Here is an 18,714-nt window from a genome sequence, read left to right as displayed (position 1 = left end):
TGTTGGACTCATTACACAATAGATTACTTGAGGTAACTCAGGGCATTACGCGGATCTGTTACATTGTATGACGCGTTCGGAAAAAAACTAAATTTTAACTAAAACCTTTTTTTATATTAATTCAAAGAATCAATGATGGCACTGCATTGTTTATTAAGCGTATAGATTTCCATTGGAAAAGCGTCCAAAAATTATGGGTTCCATTCCAGTTACTTTGCGATAGAAATAAATTTAAATCTTTAATATTTTTGATCGTATTTCCTGCACATCTGGAATAAATGTGATTGTTAATGTAAAAATGTGCCTTTCAAAAATTGCTTTCAAACTTACATTGGGAAAATGCATTTTAGGGAGTATATGAGATTCACTAGAAATAAACGAAGATGAAAAACTGAGCCCGTAAGCGAACTAATATATCTGAATAAATATCAAGTACTATAACTATAGTTTTCAGCTCGGCATCCAATTGCAAAGTCGATGAATAAATAGTAAAGACAGTCATCCAGAAACATCAAAGTTGAAAATTCATGTATGGAACATGATCATTGCATGTCGCCTGTTTTTGTGTTGCAAAAACATCGACAATATATATACATATATATATACACACACTTTAAAGACATAATTCGTTGTTTTTTTTATTGGCCACGTTGAGGGTCACCAACTCTTAGCTTAGAGTGAGAAAGAGACTATTGTACTTTTAATAATTTTTTCACGTGTCTTTCTATTTTCAGTCTCTTCCAGTCTTCACATAATCGTTCATTCACTCTTCTAATACCTATAGCATAATTTAACATTCTCATACATTGCTAATTTTCTTTCTTTGTATCGCCTTTCATCCTCTCCTCAATTATCACCGTCTAGGTTTACATAACAATGTGTGACAGTTTATTGTTATTTAAATAATGCTTAAGTTGTTTATTTGTATCACAGATGTATTATATTTTATTATTTATAGGATATTTATTACAGTGCTTTGGTTTTTCTTTATCTCAACATTTTTATTTACCTTATATTACTCTTCTATAGTTTATTCCTGTTTAAATTGCTTACTCGAGCCTATTTTTGATTTTAAATTTTATGTTTTATTGCACACAATTTTATAATTCGTTGTTAGAGACTTATGACGATTCTTCCGCCAACATGTTTCGAATCTTTTTAAATATATACCAGTTTGCTGACTCTTTAATTCCGAAGGGAAGTTTATCGAAAGCCAAACCCTTTGAATGATACAAAAAGAACGATTGACATCAGATTTGTGCGAAGGACAAAACAGTAAAAGATAATTTGACAACCGTATAAAAATGGAACAATTTAAAATAAAATAAAACCGACAAATATGGAGCTAAGTAGAAAGGTGAATTGTTGTACATAAATAAGGGAGAGAGAGTAGTTGAACCATGCAAATTTTTCCTTTCACAGATGATTTTTATCTGGATTATTGATGTTTATTAAGTTACGATTATTCACAGCTAATACACCGTCTGATCAGTTTGATGAATAAACACTTGTGCACATAATCTTCTGCAGAGAAGTTACTTAACGTAATAACAATAATTTTTCCATTACCTGCACAGCAACAGAGTTAAAGACATTATATAAAATACTTGCGTTTACAAAAATTAAGGAAATAAAAAAAGAACTCGTACAAAAACCTCTGGGTCAAAATCCTCGAAAAATATTTTAATTAAATCTTCCTAATTGTATTGTAATTCACACGTTTTTCGAATTTACTTCGTATTATGAGTCAATTTAATAATTTCCCATAATTAAATCATTGTTATTGTGTATTTTTATTTCATAATAATTTTATGTGATTATGTTCTTTATTAGATTTAATTTTATTTATAATCAATTTCTTTATTAATTTTCTCACTTCCTTCGCGTCGTTCCTTAAATATCACAGAACTATCACATTTGTATATTTGTTTATGTTATTTTACATATTTTATATAAGCATAAGCATATATATTATATAAGGAGGATATTCCCCTCATAATATGCCATATATTACTGTTTCTAACATCTTTATAAGTTAGAATAACTTAATGTAATGTTGTTAATTTTTTTACATCTTTAACTTAGATCTTTTTTTTATTTTACTGTCCCGTTGATGGGGTCTCTCGTTCTACTCGTATCGTGGGTGATCGAAGTCTTTTTTTATTTTCTTTCTTTACTTTTATTCATCACATTATCTCTCTATCTTCTTATTCCCTACTTCATATCATCTGTCTTTCTTGTCCATGCTTCATAACTTAAGTTAAAAAAAAATTGTACTTTTGTGGACAAAAAATTATTGAATATTTCATTTATGAGCTTTTGCAGCCCCATTTATAATGAGAGTTAAAATTTCCGGCATTTAAATATTTGTTAAAATTATCATACCTATGTTATACAGGGTAATTGGTTACAGTTATTTGCTGTCAATAAATGTGTGCACTCTATTCAAAACTCAATGTTATATTAAGAAAAACTATTTTCAAAATTCTGGTTATTAAATTAAAAAATAAATTATTCTTTACTATCTCTCTCTGAAGATTTTATACTGGCAGAATTTATTGGCATGTCGCATTCCAATCGAAAATAATTATAAATGCAATATATTATAGAAAAATTGATCACTTAAACTTGATTTTAAATAGATATCAAGGTGTTAAAGTTTTTGTTGTAGTGTCATTTCATATAAGCCCACTGCAAGGCAAAGGAATCGCCCAAAAATATCAATGGAAAGATATACCATAATCGCCACGCTCGGCAAGCTGGTTAGCTATGGCAGTGTGGTATTATGGTATGCAGAAGATGCTGCTACCTTTCTCCTGAAATTTGTGAGCTATGACTATCCCATATAATTAATGTTCGAAAAATGAATTAAGTAAGATTACATCCCGGGAATCGAATTTGAGACCTATGACACCACTGCGCTAGGTGGTTGGGTATAAGTGTAAAAAATCTAAATGCTTCACAATATCGAAAGCTTTTTTATAAATAGTCATAAAAATTATGAATAAGGTATTAAATAGTAAGTAAGAAGGTTTTATTACACCTTTCAATTTTCAAATTTCGAATTATAGTAACGAATAAAAAAAATCTAACTCAATGCAGCCAGTAACTAAACGGCTGAGCCAATGGTAGAATTATATAATTAAATCACGAAGGCTAAAGTAAATGTTCACACGGTACAATGTTATCCTGTACTTGAATCATTGCTGTTTACGATCGTAATTATTGTTATTACTCCAGTTCATGTCACGAAGTCTAATTACGTATCATGTCAATACTACTCATATATTTATTACTAAATAATTTTGTTAACAATTGTTATTATTATTTTGACTAGCCTGTAACACCATTAAAACAATCTATGTATTCTTAGCTCGATTTAACGAATTTTTTTTAGTGCTATAATTTTATTTCTACTTATCTGTCGCAAAATTACATGCTTACATTTAAAATATCGAAGTTATTATACCAGCTAGTGGCCGCCACTTAGAACCTGTCAGCCACTACAACCAACATTTATATGTGTATTACATACAAGTACACTAAGATAATTATTGAAGTGGCTTTTTTCCACACTTGTAACTAATGACATAATTCTAAAGAGACTATTATATGCAATTTATTTAAATGTAGATGTTTGAATTCTTTAAAAATTAAAAATGTTATTTCCTGCTCCCTCTAGATGTATACTACAATTAATAAGAGTTGTTTCTTAATTTTTGGTATTATAAGGTGTTTCGACGCATTATATATAAGACAAAATGTAGAATAAATCTTTGCCTAACCAATTTGCTTTCAGTGGTCAAATGGAACAAAATAAATATTAAGGTTATTAATAACATAGTTTTTTCTACCACACAGAGAGAATTTTTTTACCACACATCCCATTCACATAAGAGTACATGTGGACCACTTATAATTAGATATAGGTGGTATTAGGCATATTGACTATTCTTGTTGCTATGATTGATTTTTAAAACATTCATGTTTTATGTTATACTAATTGTGACCGCGACTTTGCGTGAGATTTAACGAAAGAATATTTAGCTTTTTTTTATTTTGAAATTTTCGAACATTAAAGCAGCCTAATTTACACCTTATTACATCATCTACCTGCCAGTATATATAGTCCCGTATAATTGAACGGAACAAACAGACAGACAAAAATTTAAAAAAATGTTTTTTGGTATATTTACCGTATTCAAATGCATGTATTAAAAAGCGGTTATTTTAATATTACACACAGACACTCCAATTTTATTAATATGCATAGATAATCTTTATTATTTTACTATTTGAAGATATTGCCGTAGTATTGGTGCACAGATTTGATGCCTGGTACACTATGTGCGAATTATCATCACAACAGTTCACATATGGTGAAGAAAAAATTATTCCTGAGGACGTTGAATGCAAATAAGCTCAGGGACCATAGGCCGTCATCTTCGCAAAATGTATTGTACATATGCGACAATCATATCTCAATGCCACGCAGACAATCGGGTATAATGAGACGCCTATTAATTCTCACACGCTACGTACGTGGGTCGCATTGTCGGACACTGAGGACGTTCCCACACGGCGCGGTTTCGCAACGGTAACGTGACGACTCTGTGACGACCGACCGATGCTATGACCTCTTGGAAAAATTTAAAAATTACTTTGAAACCATTGAAACATGTCTATTCGGTTTATCGATTTCAATCTGAAATTTTTCCACTGTTGGAGTTCTTAGTGGAAAGATAAAAGATGTAAATTTTTACACAACACAAGTGTGAATCTATAGATATCATATTTAACATATATAATTCCAAGAATGTAGTATATTTACATAAAATTTTTGCCGTATATCTTATGTATTTTTTTCTTCTTTTTTTACGTAACGATTGCTGTCTTCTTAGACTTGAGATATTAATTATTTAGTACGTGTGTATTCGCAATTATTTTTTTAAAGTTTTTTGAAAACTTATAGTTAAATACATGGTGCGATATTATTTATTACTTAAATTACAGTTCTAAACCATCAAGCTACCATTGCTTCGTATTACTTCAATATTAGTAGATAAAATATCAATAATTTTATTTATATAGTAAATATTTTCGTCTTAACTTACACATATGATCAGTATAATTGATCGAAAACTAAATTCAAAAATTGTTCTTAATTCTTAATTTGAAATAATCAAATTATCTAATATGATATAAAATGTTATTATAACACTTTTGATACACTACAAACGTCTAGCGATAACTAAACGATAATCATTATTTTTGGATCACACTCCCGCTGCTATCCAAATAACATTTGCAAATTTCACTAGCTCGAGTCAGCAAAGCACAGAGGACGCCTAGCATATGACCTCTTAAGGTATTTAGGAGGACTAACGGGGAAGCCTTTACTCCGGTCTTAGATCGCTTCAACAGACGCACGAAAACTTTAAATTTGGTTAAGACTAAGACAGATTTTAATCAAATAAAAGACATCAACGGGTGTTATCATAAAGTCTTTGTTCTTAATTCACGTGTACATCAAAATTTTCATTTATGTGTTATTTATTTTTAAAAGTATTTTCAACCTTAATCAACTGGAATAAAGCTAGTTAATTAAATAACATAAAGATAAGATAAATTAGTTTATTCAATATTGGAACCTTAAAAAAATCTCTTATTGATCAATTACTTCTTACATATTTTTTTAACAATTTTATTTTTAATATTACCCTGAAGTAAGTTATTATATTAGTGGAGAATAAGTAGGAACATATTACACAACAACACATCTTTTAATAAAGTTTAACAATATATATTTATACATACACACTATCAAATAGCTTAAATTAAATCAAAATAACCAAGTCATATCATAGCCAAGGATTTCTGTCTTTAAAATATTCGTCTATTGAATAATTAGCCTTTTCGATCAATTTATATGCGTTTTGAATTTTATAAAGGATTATACAATTATATGATACGGAATTTTTAAAAAAAAATATGATTGTAATGAAAAAGGCCTGGTTCGTGTTTCGCAGAACTCAAATATAACAAAGCATAATTTTGTAGTCTGAATGAATAGCTTATGTTCACACAGCTGTCTGAACCAAAAATAATTGTAAAAAAAAAATTATTTTAATATGGACAATTGTACGTTTGCCTAATTTAATGAAACTTAAATACTAAACGCCATGTATGTCTAAATATAATCATTAAAAAAAATAATGTATCTTTTATTTGTTAGAAATTTATGTGTGTGTGTTTGCGCATGCGTTTGTCTCTATCTCTCTGTAAATGACTAACCAGTGAAGATATATAAGTGTATGTTAATTTTTTAAGATATAAAGTGGTACGATGTGATGACATAGAAAGCTTTCATTACAATAATAAACATACTGGCGTAAAAATCAGGTAGGAGTCAATAGCCTCCCTGATAGGCGGAAAAGAAACCATGAAAAAATTCCTCAGTTATTGCAAAAGAATTATACAATATGCAATAGAAAAAAATAAAAGTTAGTCATCAACAAACAAAAACAAAAAAGATATGTATAAATAAATAATATTAAAATGTGATAAAGATAAAGATAAAAATGTGATACAACAAAACTATAAATTAAGAAAATGTAAAATGAAAATAGGATGAAAGAATGGTAAAACTGAGCAAAAGGGAAAGAAAGCAGAATTGTGGTATAAAAGAACAGAATGAAAGATTATGTGAAGAATGAAAGAGAAGAGAATGAAAATAAAATAATTAAGTGAATAAATTAAATGCTAATAAAGTCCCTATCTCACCACAAATAGGGGTACGATAAAAAAAATAATAAACATAATTGGCCTTATTATATTTTGACATGCATAGAATCATTTACTTATATTTATTAAGAATATAATTTATTACAATATTTTACCCGCCTTCACCTTGAATATGGTTTCATTTCTCACGACCGTGACACTGTGTTGACGCTTATGTTTTCCCACCTCATTCTTATTTCGTTCAATAAAGATTTCAATGAACACAGCATTTCATTTTGTCCATGTTCTCGAAACAGCAGAACAGTATTTTTAGGTTAATTATTATTTAATTTCGCTATAATTTTCTCACGAGCATTGAAGGAAAAGATCGTAGGAAAATTAAAATGTACTATTAGCAAAAATTTGCCTAATGTTACAAAGCTAACAAATAACGACTTATAATTTATTTTAATATCAATGTAAATTCAAAGTTTAACTTTAACTTGCCAAACTGATAGAATATATCGGTTACACCAGCATTGGTAGCATGTCGCTAATAACTGTGACTTGAGATCTTAGGTCGCGAGATCAATTCCCTGGACATGGTCTTTGATTGCCACTCACCACAATCAAGTTTCCAGAGGATGAGAAGCAGCGTCTTCGACGTTCCATAATACTAAGATTGCCAACCCGTCTGCCAAGTGTGGCAAGATTATTTGGGAAGCCTATACCTTCCAGGCATCTATGGACTGAAACGACTATCCGTTACGCCAAGAAATGGAATATTGTACGGATCTCCTGATTCCTGATTCGACCTCCTAAAGAAATCTATACCAAAACCCTTTCACCAGCTGTCCCGTATTTCTCTCAGTAAGAGTAGAACTCCAGTCTAGGTTAGTAGAGAATAGAGGAGGAGAACATCAGCTTAGCGGTGAGTAAAGAAGAGTGTCGCTAGACCTTTTTGGATTTCTGTAAAATGGTAATAGAGACTACAATAAAAGGCAATAAATAAATAATAAAGAAGAACTAAGACAATGATAGTAACAGAGTGGAGAACAAGAGTGATAGAAAAGCTAATCATAGAATATTATGTAAATATAGATCGTAAAAATAAATAATAAAAATCATAATTAAATTGTCAAATGATAAGAATAATAAACGTAAATTTGTTGAACTCTGGAGGGAAGGCGAATTTAGGTGTTGTGTGGAAGGAAAGTACAGAAATAAATGAAAGAAAATGCAAAGAAAATTAGAGGAAAGAATGAAAAACATTGAGAAGGACAAAAGATAAGTATGGAAATTAATTAAAATTTTGTGAAAAATTACATTGTAAATAAAAACCCTGCCGAACCATAATAGGGGTTGAAATATAAAAATAGCATAGCTTATTACATTTAATATGTTTGTCATTTCGTTTATCCTTACATAGTTATAATATATGCACCATTAAGTGTTTAAAACCATTACATAGACTACATAAAAATTAAAACGTATTTTTTTCTCAGAAAAAATGTCTTTTTAAAACACTATATATTTCTAATAATTCTTAAATAACAACTTTTCCAAAACATTGAGACTATAGGTATACTGCACAAGTTTTATGAATGGAAGTGTTTATGTCGCAAGAACTGTCTGAGTCCATTATCAACATAGCGCTACAAGCTAGACGTTAACAAGAAACAATGTCACATGGCCTGGGTCAAGGATTTTCAAACTGTTCCAAGTAGGAGTACATTTTCGAAAACAAATTAAAGTCTAGGCTTTAATTTGTTTTCGTCATCATGATCATGTCAGCTGATAGATGGCTTCTAAGACATAAGCCTTCCCCAAAGATGGTTAGGATGACCGGTGATCACCTAATCATTCGCAATTAAATCACTTAAAAAATCTCTTCTTTAGTAATAAAAGGACCAATATTTAGCCACTTCCGCACATGCACAAGTTTGGCATTAATCGGTGCAACATAACTCCTGAAGATGCCCCGTGGAGAGGTGAAATACGTGTAGAGTAAATTAACGGTGGTAGTTGGGATTCGCATTGTTTGCCGCATACGCATTTATTAGCGGGATGGCAGGCGGTGCACTTTGTTGCACGACTACCACTGCATGTGCGGAAGTGGCTAAATATTGGTCCTTTTCTTACTTAGGATGGACTTCCGCAAGATAACGCCTGATTTCATTAAATATTTAAAATCTCTTCTTTGTTCTTTGACACAAAATTCTTATAAATTTTAAAAAATTACGGATGACTAATTAAATTATTACGACGTCATTTTTTGTTAAAATTTATCGAAACAAATTTAAATGAAGATCAATAAATATAAAGTAGAATTACTAATTATAAATACAGCTTTGGGATAGGTCTCCAACAAGTGATCCGTCGACATAAATGAGGTCGCGCATAAAGAAAAAACTAGACATTGTAAGGGCATGTTAAAAATAGAATAATTTAATTTAAGTTAAAATATTTTAACATTTACTTCATTAAATAATATGAGAAAAGACTAAGATAACTTCGTATACACTGTGACATCCAAAAACCTGTTTACATTGGTCATTCTGGAATGTTACATTTTTTTCTAGAAATGTGACATGCCAATAATTTCCTGCCAGTGAAAATTCATTAGTTACAGATATTAAATAATAATTAATTTTAATATGTTGAAATTCGAAATTTAAAATACGGTGTTTTTTTTACATGTCGTCAATAAATTGTCGGCAATATTTTTTGGATATAGTGTACCATAACAAATGTAATATATATTGACCACTTTAAACCTTATACACATAAAACCGATCACACTTTATTTAGAGTATACGTTTTTTTTTTTAAAAAAACTATCGAATAAAAAAGATAACAGGAAATATTAACATAAAGTGCTTTTTATTATTCATTCACAAATAAAATAAGCATATCAATGCAACTTACTTTAGTGCTTATTCAATATGCCGATTTCAGAGATATATAAAAAATGTATACGACGTCCTTCTCACGTGCGAGAGCGTGCTGACATTTCAAATCACGTAAACTGTTATTTTTTAAATAAAAAATCAATGAACCGTGGAACCGTGAAACTGTATTTTTTTTTCAAAAAGTCCCTGAATTTTGTTTTTCAAATACACATTCCTTTCATTTATATTCAGACTTTTTGTATACACTTTTAATGTTAAGAGACATAGCTTTGTTGACGAGTAATATACTCGAAATGGAGAAAAAGAAAGAGGAAGCTAGCATCGCCTCCCTGGTGGGCGATGATAATCTGGACCTATTTTCCTTGTAAAAAGGTGGGTGCAGGTCAAATAAATAGAAATAAGACTCAAACCTAGATACTAAGGGTCGGTAAGAGTCACAGAAAATAAACAAAAAATTTGATGAAAATTATTTAAAAAGCTGAACAGGCAAAATAATTATTTTTAAAAAATAATGGTTTATAACTCCAATTGTAAAACTAAAAATAAAGTGCATTAAATTAAAATGAGTCATAATAATTTGCTACATATAACGTAAAAGTGTGATCTGGGAAAGTAGATGAGGGAAGAAAGGTGATGTATGAAAGAAGATTTGCAAATGAGGTAAGATAGAAAATGTGAATAACAAAAGGAAGTCACAATTGATATTGAGAAGGAAAGGAGGAGTGTGGAAATAAAAAACCTTAAAAATTCATTTACTCGAAATGTAACATCAATGCTCCATATGGCAGAAGGAGTATGAGAGGTCCCCAGAAAGGTGGGCCAAAAATATCGAGTATTTAAATCTGTAAGCTATGTATTTACTTTCCATTGGTCTTGATGAATCGTGTTCCTTGCGTCGTATAGATCACTATTGAGGATTATTACGCCGGTCTTGGGCGGTGTGCATTGTTTCGGCTACTGTCATATCGAGCATGGTTCCTTTTAGCCTTTTAGTCGACGTCCCTAAATTTTATCCTTCGATTGTAAGATTTTCTAAATTAACATCGTCATTTCTGTCTATGTAACTAAAAAACTCGACACATAGTGACTCTTGTTACTTGCATTTGCCGGTGATATAAGACTGAAGTGACATTTTGATATATTTTATTAATAATGATTTACTTTTACTAACATTAATGCAAGTTATGCATACTTCATTTCATGAAAAGAGGAGTAACTTTTGCAAATATTTTTGGTAAAAAGAATATTCGAACATTCAAAATATCACTGTGGCAAAATGTCTTTCAACACAATATCTGTCGACCGGATGTCAATATCAATAGTTCTCAATTGAAATAGTTAATAGTAATAATTCCCGTAGGAATTGAACCCGCGACTTGAAACGTAAGCCGTTGTCATTAACCACTAGGCTACTGTTACTCTAAATATGTAATTAATGAATTAATACAACATCAACGTTCTCATGGTATGTTATCCTCTAACGAATTTATAGGCTCAGTCCACCTTTGGTCAGTCATTTTGAACAGATGATCTCCAAACTCGATGGCTTAATGATCCAAACACAATGAGGAACCTTGGAGTAATGAATTATCTCATTGTTCCATGCTCTCAGGCCTTATAGGTCACAAGCCACCAAATGCCGACAATAAAACGTGGTCGAGGACGCTTTAGTTCCGCCATTTTGAAGCGGCCGCCATGTTAGGCGGCCATTTTATGTCACTTTGTTAATGGTTGATCATGTGTGAAGTACTGCGTAATAAATATATCATAGATAGGTCTATACTTTGCAGTGAGCACCAATCAACTGACGTAACGATGATAATGAACAAAATAGATGTATTTTTCTACCTTCGAACTGTGGTCATTGCTGCGATACGTCTTTAAGAATGGAAAGCTATTATACCCTTTTTTGAATTCTAGAAATAGAATTATAGGAGATAGATACTGGAGGGTATAGACCTCTCCCAAAAGTCGTCACGATGACCGACCCTAAGCTGTTCACATCCAGCAGTTCCCCTAGTGGGGGTGACTTTCAGCGCCGCGTCTACCGGCACCTCGTCGCCACTCGAGAATCTTTCAGCCCCATCGACCATCGGTTGCACAACCAATGTACCTCGTCCACTGCCAATTCAGACGTGCAGTTCTTCGAGCTACGACGGTGATCTTGGTTCCTGAATCGATCTCACAACTCCGAGCATAGCTCTCTCCATTGGAAACCATATTCTAGACAAACCGCACTACAGCGCTGATTTTCACTAAAGGAATTTGATTATTGATTTATAATGGCCTATGGTTACTGCTCGTAATATTAATTAAAGGAATTGAAGAAAAAAACACAAATAAAAATAAAAAAATATTTAAAATAATGGAAGTATAAATATAAAACTACAGTGTTCGCCAATTCATTGAGGTTGAAATAAAACTCTATGTATCTCACGATAAATTCTAATTCGCAGTTAAAACATTGTAATATAATAGTAACTTAAACGCGGTCAATACACATAAAGCTAGGTATAATCTTTGTGGAAATTTTCTCAAGCGGAATAAGTTTCTGTACCTTCGCTTTATTGTCCATCGACTTGAATGTGCTTATTCCATTTTCGAATTTATTTCTTAAAACAAAACATGTGTGTTTTCTCTTGCCAGTAGACTTAGTCCTGCTACTTACACTGTTCGAAAAGTCAGATAGCTTTCGCACGCTAACATAGCCAGGCTCAATTATTTTAGCCATTTTTCTAGCATATTGTCCTAAGGCGTATTACTCTGGAGCAACAATGCAGATATTGAGTCTATATTCATAGTTCAGAAAAGATCACAGCGGACTATTTACGGCATGTAAGTGCCTAAATTTCAGGACGATACACCAGTTACTTAATAATTGTTGTTATTGTAATTTGTTGTGTCATAATTTATATATATATATATACATACATATTTCTAACTAATTATTTAAATAAACACTTCGTATACAATGGCGGCTTTCTTATATAACAGTGAACACAATGCTGAAGGCATTTCTATCACTTTACCGTTTGAGCTGTGTGAAGATAATTTAATGAAGGTGAGTTAAACAAGTATATATCATAAAACAGAAAAAGAAGAAATGAGAAAGAAAATAATAAAGAAGATAAAAAAACATGTAACATGTAAATAGTAAATAACAAAATCCAATAATTATCGTGATGTTTCCGTCAACTTATTAGGAAATAAAATAGCAATCGAATCTTGGCTTTGAATGCCCAAAAGAGGGTCTCTGAATGAACCTGTGTGATATTTATAAATATAGTTTGAATTTCAATACTCATTCGTTACTGGTGTAAAAAAATCTGTTGATTTTAAACGCGATATCTCCAAAGCGCATAGAATATTGCAATAAAAAGCTGAGAAGATGCACGTTGGGGGCCCGTGGAAACCCGCGATCTCGGCGCATTGTTTTGCAGACATGTGGGAACCATACCCGGAAACTTTCCACATGGTATATGACTTATTTTACGAAAGTCGATACTATCTTGTACACATAACTAACCCATCTATGTGTCACTCGATAACTAAGAAACAACCTTAATTCTCTGTCTATGCTTACCATGTTCAATTATCGATGAGATATTCGATTTGGTGTAATAAGAAACATTAAAAACATCGATCTTGGAAACTTCTTCATTACAACCGGTAGAGGTCCACTGCAAGAGAAAAGCCTCTCCTATAAAACGCCCCGATGACTGATCTTGTGCTACCTACATCCATAGATACAACATCCACTCGGAACATGTAACTATGATACCACTGTTTTGTCTATGACCCCCGTTTTCGGGTTCTTTTTTTGGAACAGCGAACTTACATTTTTTTATGAATTTTTTCATGTTCTTCTTTTATTTCTTTTCTCTTCTCTCATTCTTCTTATGATCTTTCACACTTATCTATACTTAGTTCGTAAGTTATCATCACCTTTCATCCACAACCTCGCCTCTCAAGTATCTCAGGTATCGGATTTCACACAATTTTATTTAGTACTTATACTATCTTTATTACTATATGACTATACAAAGCTTGTGCTGTTCACTATTCTACTTGTGTTGTATCATTCGCTGCCAAGGATTGTGATCCTTATTTTTATGTCTCCCTTTAGGACGTTTCATATATTCCCCTGTCTCACCTACGCAGAGACAATATATCCTTAGTAATTTTTTCATTGACTTTTTATTTTTATCTGCACCTTTTATTTTTTACATTGTCTTCTACACATCTTTCTTTTATACGTTAAATTCTATTCTAATCCCTTTCATATTTTATTTTCCTTGTTTACATCAACTAACTTCGCCTTCACCTTCAGAGTACTATTTATATCTTTTTGATTTTCGTTTTATTTTTGTTTATTAAAATATTTTACATTACACGTGATGCTTATTGGAAAGTTTATCGCGGATTGTTCATACGTTGATTTGGATTAAGCGTCGTTTGGATGTTATCAGACAAGTGTATATATTGGAAAGGCGAGTGGATACTCCTAGTTCCAAGTCTCGAAGATTTGGTTCTACAAGCAGTCCACGAAATTCACCAAATTTGCCTCCAGCATAACTCCTTAAACCCTACACAATATATCTAACTCCAACGATAATGTTTTTTGATCACACGTTAATGTTCGTATTCAAAATAAAGTATCCATATTACAAATAGCTTCTGTTTTATAAATCCAAGCTTCAAATTCTCACGTCACATCCTCTGCGTTCCAATAGATGTCTACAGCAACGCACGTGTCTCCCTCAAAGATAGCCTCAGTAACTGGTACACGTCAACCTGTGTCAATGATTACTTGGGACCTTGACTAAAACTTCGGTCAACCTGGAAAGGCTTACCCGCTAACCGAATAAAATAATTTCGCAACCAAGAAACACATGGGCCTCGTCAGCGAAAACATCCCACTGTACTTACAATAAGCCCAACTACTATATAGGTTTTTCCAATGAATGATACAAGCGTTGTTAGTAAAAATGCTTTTAACCCTTAATAGCCTGATTTACGAAAGTGATTTTTTTAATATTACTGTGTTTGCTTGAGGGTCTAGATGAAGGGAAAAATAGATTTTGTTTTTTTAATTTCGTTGGTAAGAATATTATACAACAGTAAAATACGTACAGTCAACCTATAAAAAAAACTAATAGTAACTTGAACATTCGGTTTAAAAGATTGGTATCAAAATTGAAACTCTAGGCTATTAAGGGTTAAGGGTAAATGACGTCATAGATATTAGTACACATTAATCATTTAGTTTGTTTATATTATTTAATAAATATGTAGTCGCGCTGAGTTTTTTCCCTTCTTCTCAAGTCTGATGTATTTATTATCAGAAGAAAGTCTGAACCTCCTGGTGTCGATCTAGCAAAGGTTCGGCTATCATGGGTACCCAAAACCATAATCCAAACTGCCTAAGTTTGAGGAACTACACAGACAATTTATATAAACGCCTTAAAACTTTGACTATTTTCCTGTTCGGTTAAATGATTAATGATTTTTTTTAAATAATTCAATTTTAATTTTTTATTAATATCATGTTCGTGCTTTTTTTGTTATTTAAACAAACTTTTACAATTGTTTATCACATCTTTTTATCCTTTATAGCATTCGACCTATATCTCGCTTGATGTTAATCGATAACGAGGTCTACAATGCTATATGCTTGCCTAGAAAATACCTATTCACTCTTGTCTTGAAGAATCCTAAGTTATAATTGTCTGGGAACAATGACGCCGGTAAGTTGTTCAAGTCCTTGGCTGTTCGCACAATAAAAGTATTAGCAAAACGCTAAGTGCGGGTGGAAGGAATTTCAACCGTGTACGGATCTCGTAAATCCATACGTCTTGTTGTACGATAGAAGAAATGAGACGGGGAAATTATTTGGTGTAATTTCGACACATACTCTCCAAAATGCAGTATATAGAATACTGGTAGACTGGCTATGCTCACCAAAGCATGTTTAATTTTTATTCAATCAACTCCATGGTTCGTGTCTTTATGGAGTGCAAAGTTTAGAGTTGGTACTTCACCGATTTACTCATTTATAAACGCTTATACATAACCTGTCAATATTATCGCCAAGGCTATGTACATTACAATGTAAAAACGTATTAATTTTTTTAATATGATATATGAAACTAATGTAAATTTATATCAGGGGACTGTACGCATTTTACAAAAAAAACACCGATTGATTTTTACCGCTCGGGCATTGAAAATTTGTATATTAGATAGAAAAAGGTTGTTGATAACGACGGTGAATATATTGTTGATTAGAAATAAAAACTTGTTAAAAATGTTATTGTGAATATAACTTAAGAAAGCGACATTACTTTCCGGTTACCTTAATATAATATATGTTGGTTTTGACGCACCAATTTGAAGTAAATAAATAAAATGCAACGGCATGAACTGTGATAGAGCTGAAATGCAGTAAAGAGGTTCAGAATGACCGCCTTAATACTTTACCACCCCTAATCCTTTGAATCAATTTATTGAACTAACGTACAACTTGTCCATAACAAAAAACCTATCTCACAAAGACTGCCGAAAAAAATCATGACGAACAACAAACAATTGCGAAATGGATTTGTTGAAGTGTTAATTACTAAGTACAACTTCTAATAGCGTTACGTTTACATTCAACCTAGAGTTTTCATTAAGACATGAACTTGTTTAACAACAAACAAGGATTGTGCTGAAAGAATAAATTGTTACCAAAGAGACGACCTTAAAAAGTACTTAATAAGTAAGTAGTAATTGCTTATCAAGTAAATGCATGAATTACTTTATAATATTTTCTTTAGAAAAAAAATACGAGGGGTAATAATTGACATCTGAAAATTTAAGATAAAATCTACATGTATTTTACACGTAAATTTAAAGTAAATATATACTCCTTGTATATCGTATAAAAGCCGTAGGTCGAACAGCTTATATACTTGTACTTATTATTAAAATATTAATATTAAGCAAGTAAGTAACAATAATATTTTAAAAATATAGGTACAATATTAATAATAGAGAAGTTACAGGTTCTATTCCCAGCAAAGATCGGTGCCCATAACACAAATTAAATTTTGAACTATAGGCACGGGGAGCAAGTAGTTATTTCATATGTCTGCGGTATATCTTTGCAATCTGTGTAGTGCATATAAATCTATTTGTCATTCTTGTTATATAAATAAAAATACATTATCATTTTTATTATCTCTTGGATTTTTCCTCTTAGCTAACATAAAAATTAATTATATTATTTATAAACACTTTTATATCTTTTATTTGCATTTATATTATATAATAAACATCTAACTTTATTTATTTTTTGAAATTTGTACTTATTATAATTAATAATGTTAATGTTCGTAATTTTTCTTTTTATAACTTTTATTCTGTAAAAATATTGCAGGCGCTGTTGACGACAAAGTTTCGACTTCAAAAAGTTTCTAATTCATTTGTAATAAAGGAATTTTTTAATTGAATTCCGCAAAACATTACTGGACTACCATTTACAAAATTCAAAATGTATATTAAAAGTAAATTGACGGAAAATGCTTATTATTCAATAAATAAATAAATAAATGGCGTGAATCCTTGGCAGTGATGTCATTAGATTACTTTGAAACCATTTAGGCTATACCTTTCTTCTAGCTTCATCTCTACAACTATAACAACACCTTGCTTCAGATTGGATTGAAAAATAAAATAGATAATAAAATATGTTATTAATAGACGATCAATTACAGCATTTTTTTAGGTTCTAATGTTGAATAAATGAATTTTATCTTCATATTTGATAAATAGGTTAATGAATTACCAAGAAAAGTATATATATGAAAAAAAAAATTTCGCGACTTATGAAAGCTATAACCTGGTTGACGCGAGTCGTAATTAAAACTAGAGTAGACAATAGAAAAATGTTTTCCACTTACGGCCGCATGTTGCGTTGCATCATTGACGTCAGTTTCGAAATTCCACTGCGCTGCGACGTTGTTTGTGCACTCCTTCGAAGCCTGCTCGTCGGCGTTCGCCAGGAAGTCCCTTACTTGCTGCAAATTCACCCTCTGGTACCTTTCATCTAACGCGTTATTCCCATCTCGACTAAAGTCATACGGATTGGCCCCACTGTAATTCGGATCCGAACGCGCGAAGCTTGGATCGTTGCGTCTAAAATTCGGATCATTATTTATATCTATGCGATCATCTCTGTTTATATTATCATACGGCCGCAAAGTAGAACTAGGGTTCCTTCCGTTCCCGTAATCCAAACTAGGATATCCGTTATTACTTATATCTGGATTAATCCTGCTGTTGAAAGTCGACGATACCGGATATACTCCTGGAGTGGTAGAAGATATGGGTCTCGCAGTACTGTATTGGAAATTTCTGTTAGATATATCATATTGATTTCCCGGACTGTTTATAGATGAGGTAGTGGATAGTAGTCCGTAGCCGTAGGGGTTCCGCTGAGTGCTGGAGATTTGGGGTAGCGGTGGTAAATCCAGTTGTGGGTCAGCGAAGCACAGGTAATGCAACGACACAAAAATCAGCCATGTCCTGATTGGTTTCCTTTCATGAGCACACGCCATGTTTATCTGGTTGATACCAGGTTAGTACTACCTTATGGTTACTATAGCACGAGCGAGAATGGTGCAACCAATGGTGCGTGGTGTTTGGTTGCGTCCGCGTCAGCTACTGCGTGGGTTTTCGCCGTGGTGGTGGCGTGTGAATCGCTTTGTGTACTCGCTGCGTAATTCTTTGATTTTATATTACATAGGAGTAGACTTTTAAAACGTTTTAACATTTCCTTATCAGATTCTGTTTGTTTTAATTCAGCGGTTTTACTCACAAGTAGTATACTTGCTGCCCTCCGCTTGCTTAAATAATAATGATAATAAAAAAAAAGTATTTGAGAATCTAGCGAGTCTCTATTAGACTCTAGTAAAGTTTTATTCGAATAAAATATATTTATTTATGAACATATTATCACAAATTGAAAAACAACATTTAAGTTAATTAAGGCTCCTATACTGCCTTTTATAAAAACAATTTCGTAAAAATCATTCTT

General features: G+C 31.8%; 1 protein-coding gene across 1 annotated transcript in view; it reads right to left on the bottom strand.

Moving 5' to 3' along the window:
• Positions 1-18,320, bottom strand: part of Ance-3 (angiotensin-converting enzyme Ance-3) — a 57,278-nt gene extending 38,958 nt beyond the window's left edge. The window contains exon 1 of the mRNA XM_068775364.1: positions 17,579-18,320. Coding sequence (XP_068631465.1) covers positions 17,579-18,235 — 657 coding nt within the window. The 5' untranslated portion in view covers positions 18,236-18,320. The remainder of the gene's footprint in view (positions 1-17,578) is intronic.
• Between the last annotated feature and the right edge of the window lie 394 nt (positions 18,321-18,714).

Source organism: Battus philenor, unplaced genomic scaffold (genome assembly GCF_028537555.1).
Source record: "Battus philenor isolate CCGP_79_NKW_IND1 unplaced genomic scaffold, ilBatPhil1.0.hap1 SCAF_8, whole genome shotgun sequence".
NCBI lineage: Eukaryota > Metazoa > Arthropoda > Insecta > Lepidoptera > Papilionidae > Battus > Battus philenor.
The sequence above is the reverse complement of the archived record's forward strand: the minus strand, read 5'-3'. Positions and strand labels throughout refer to the sequence as shown.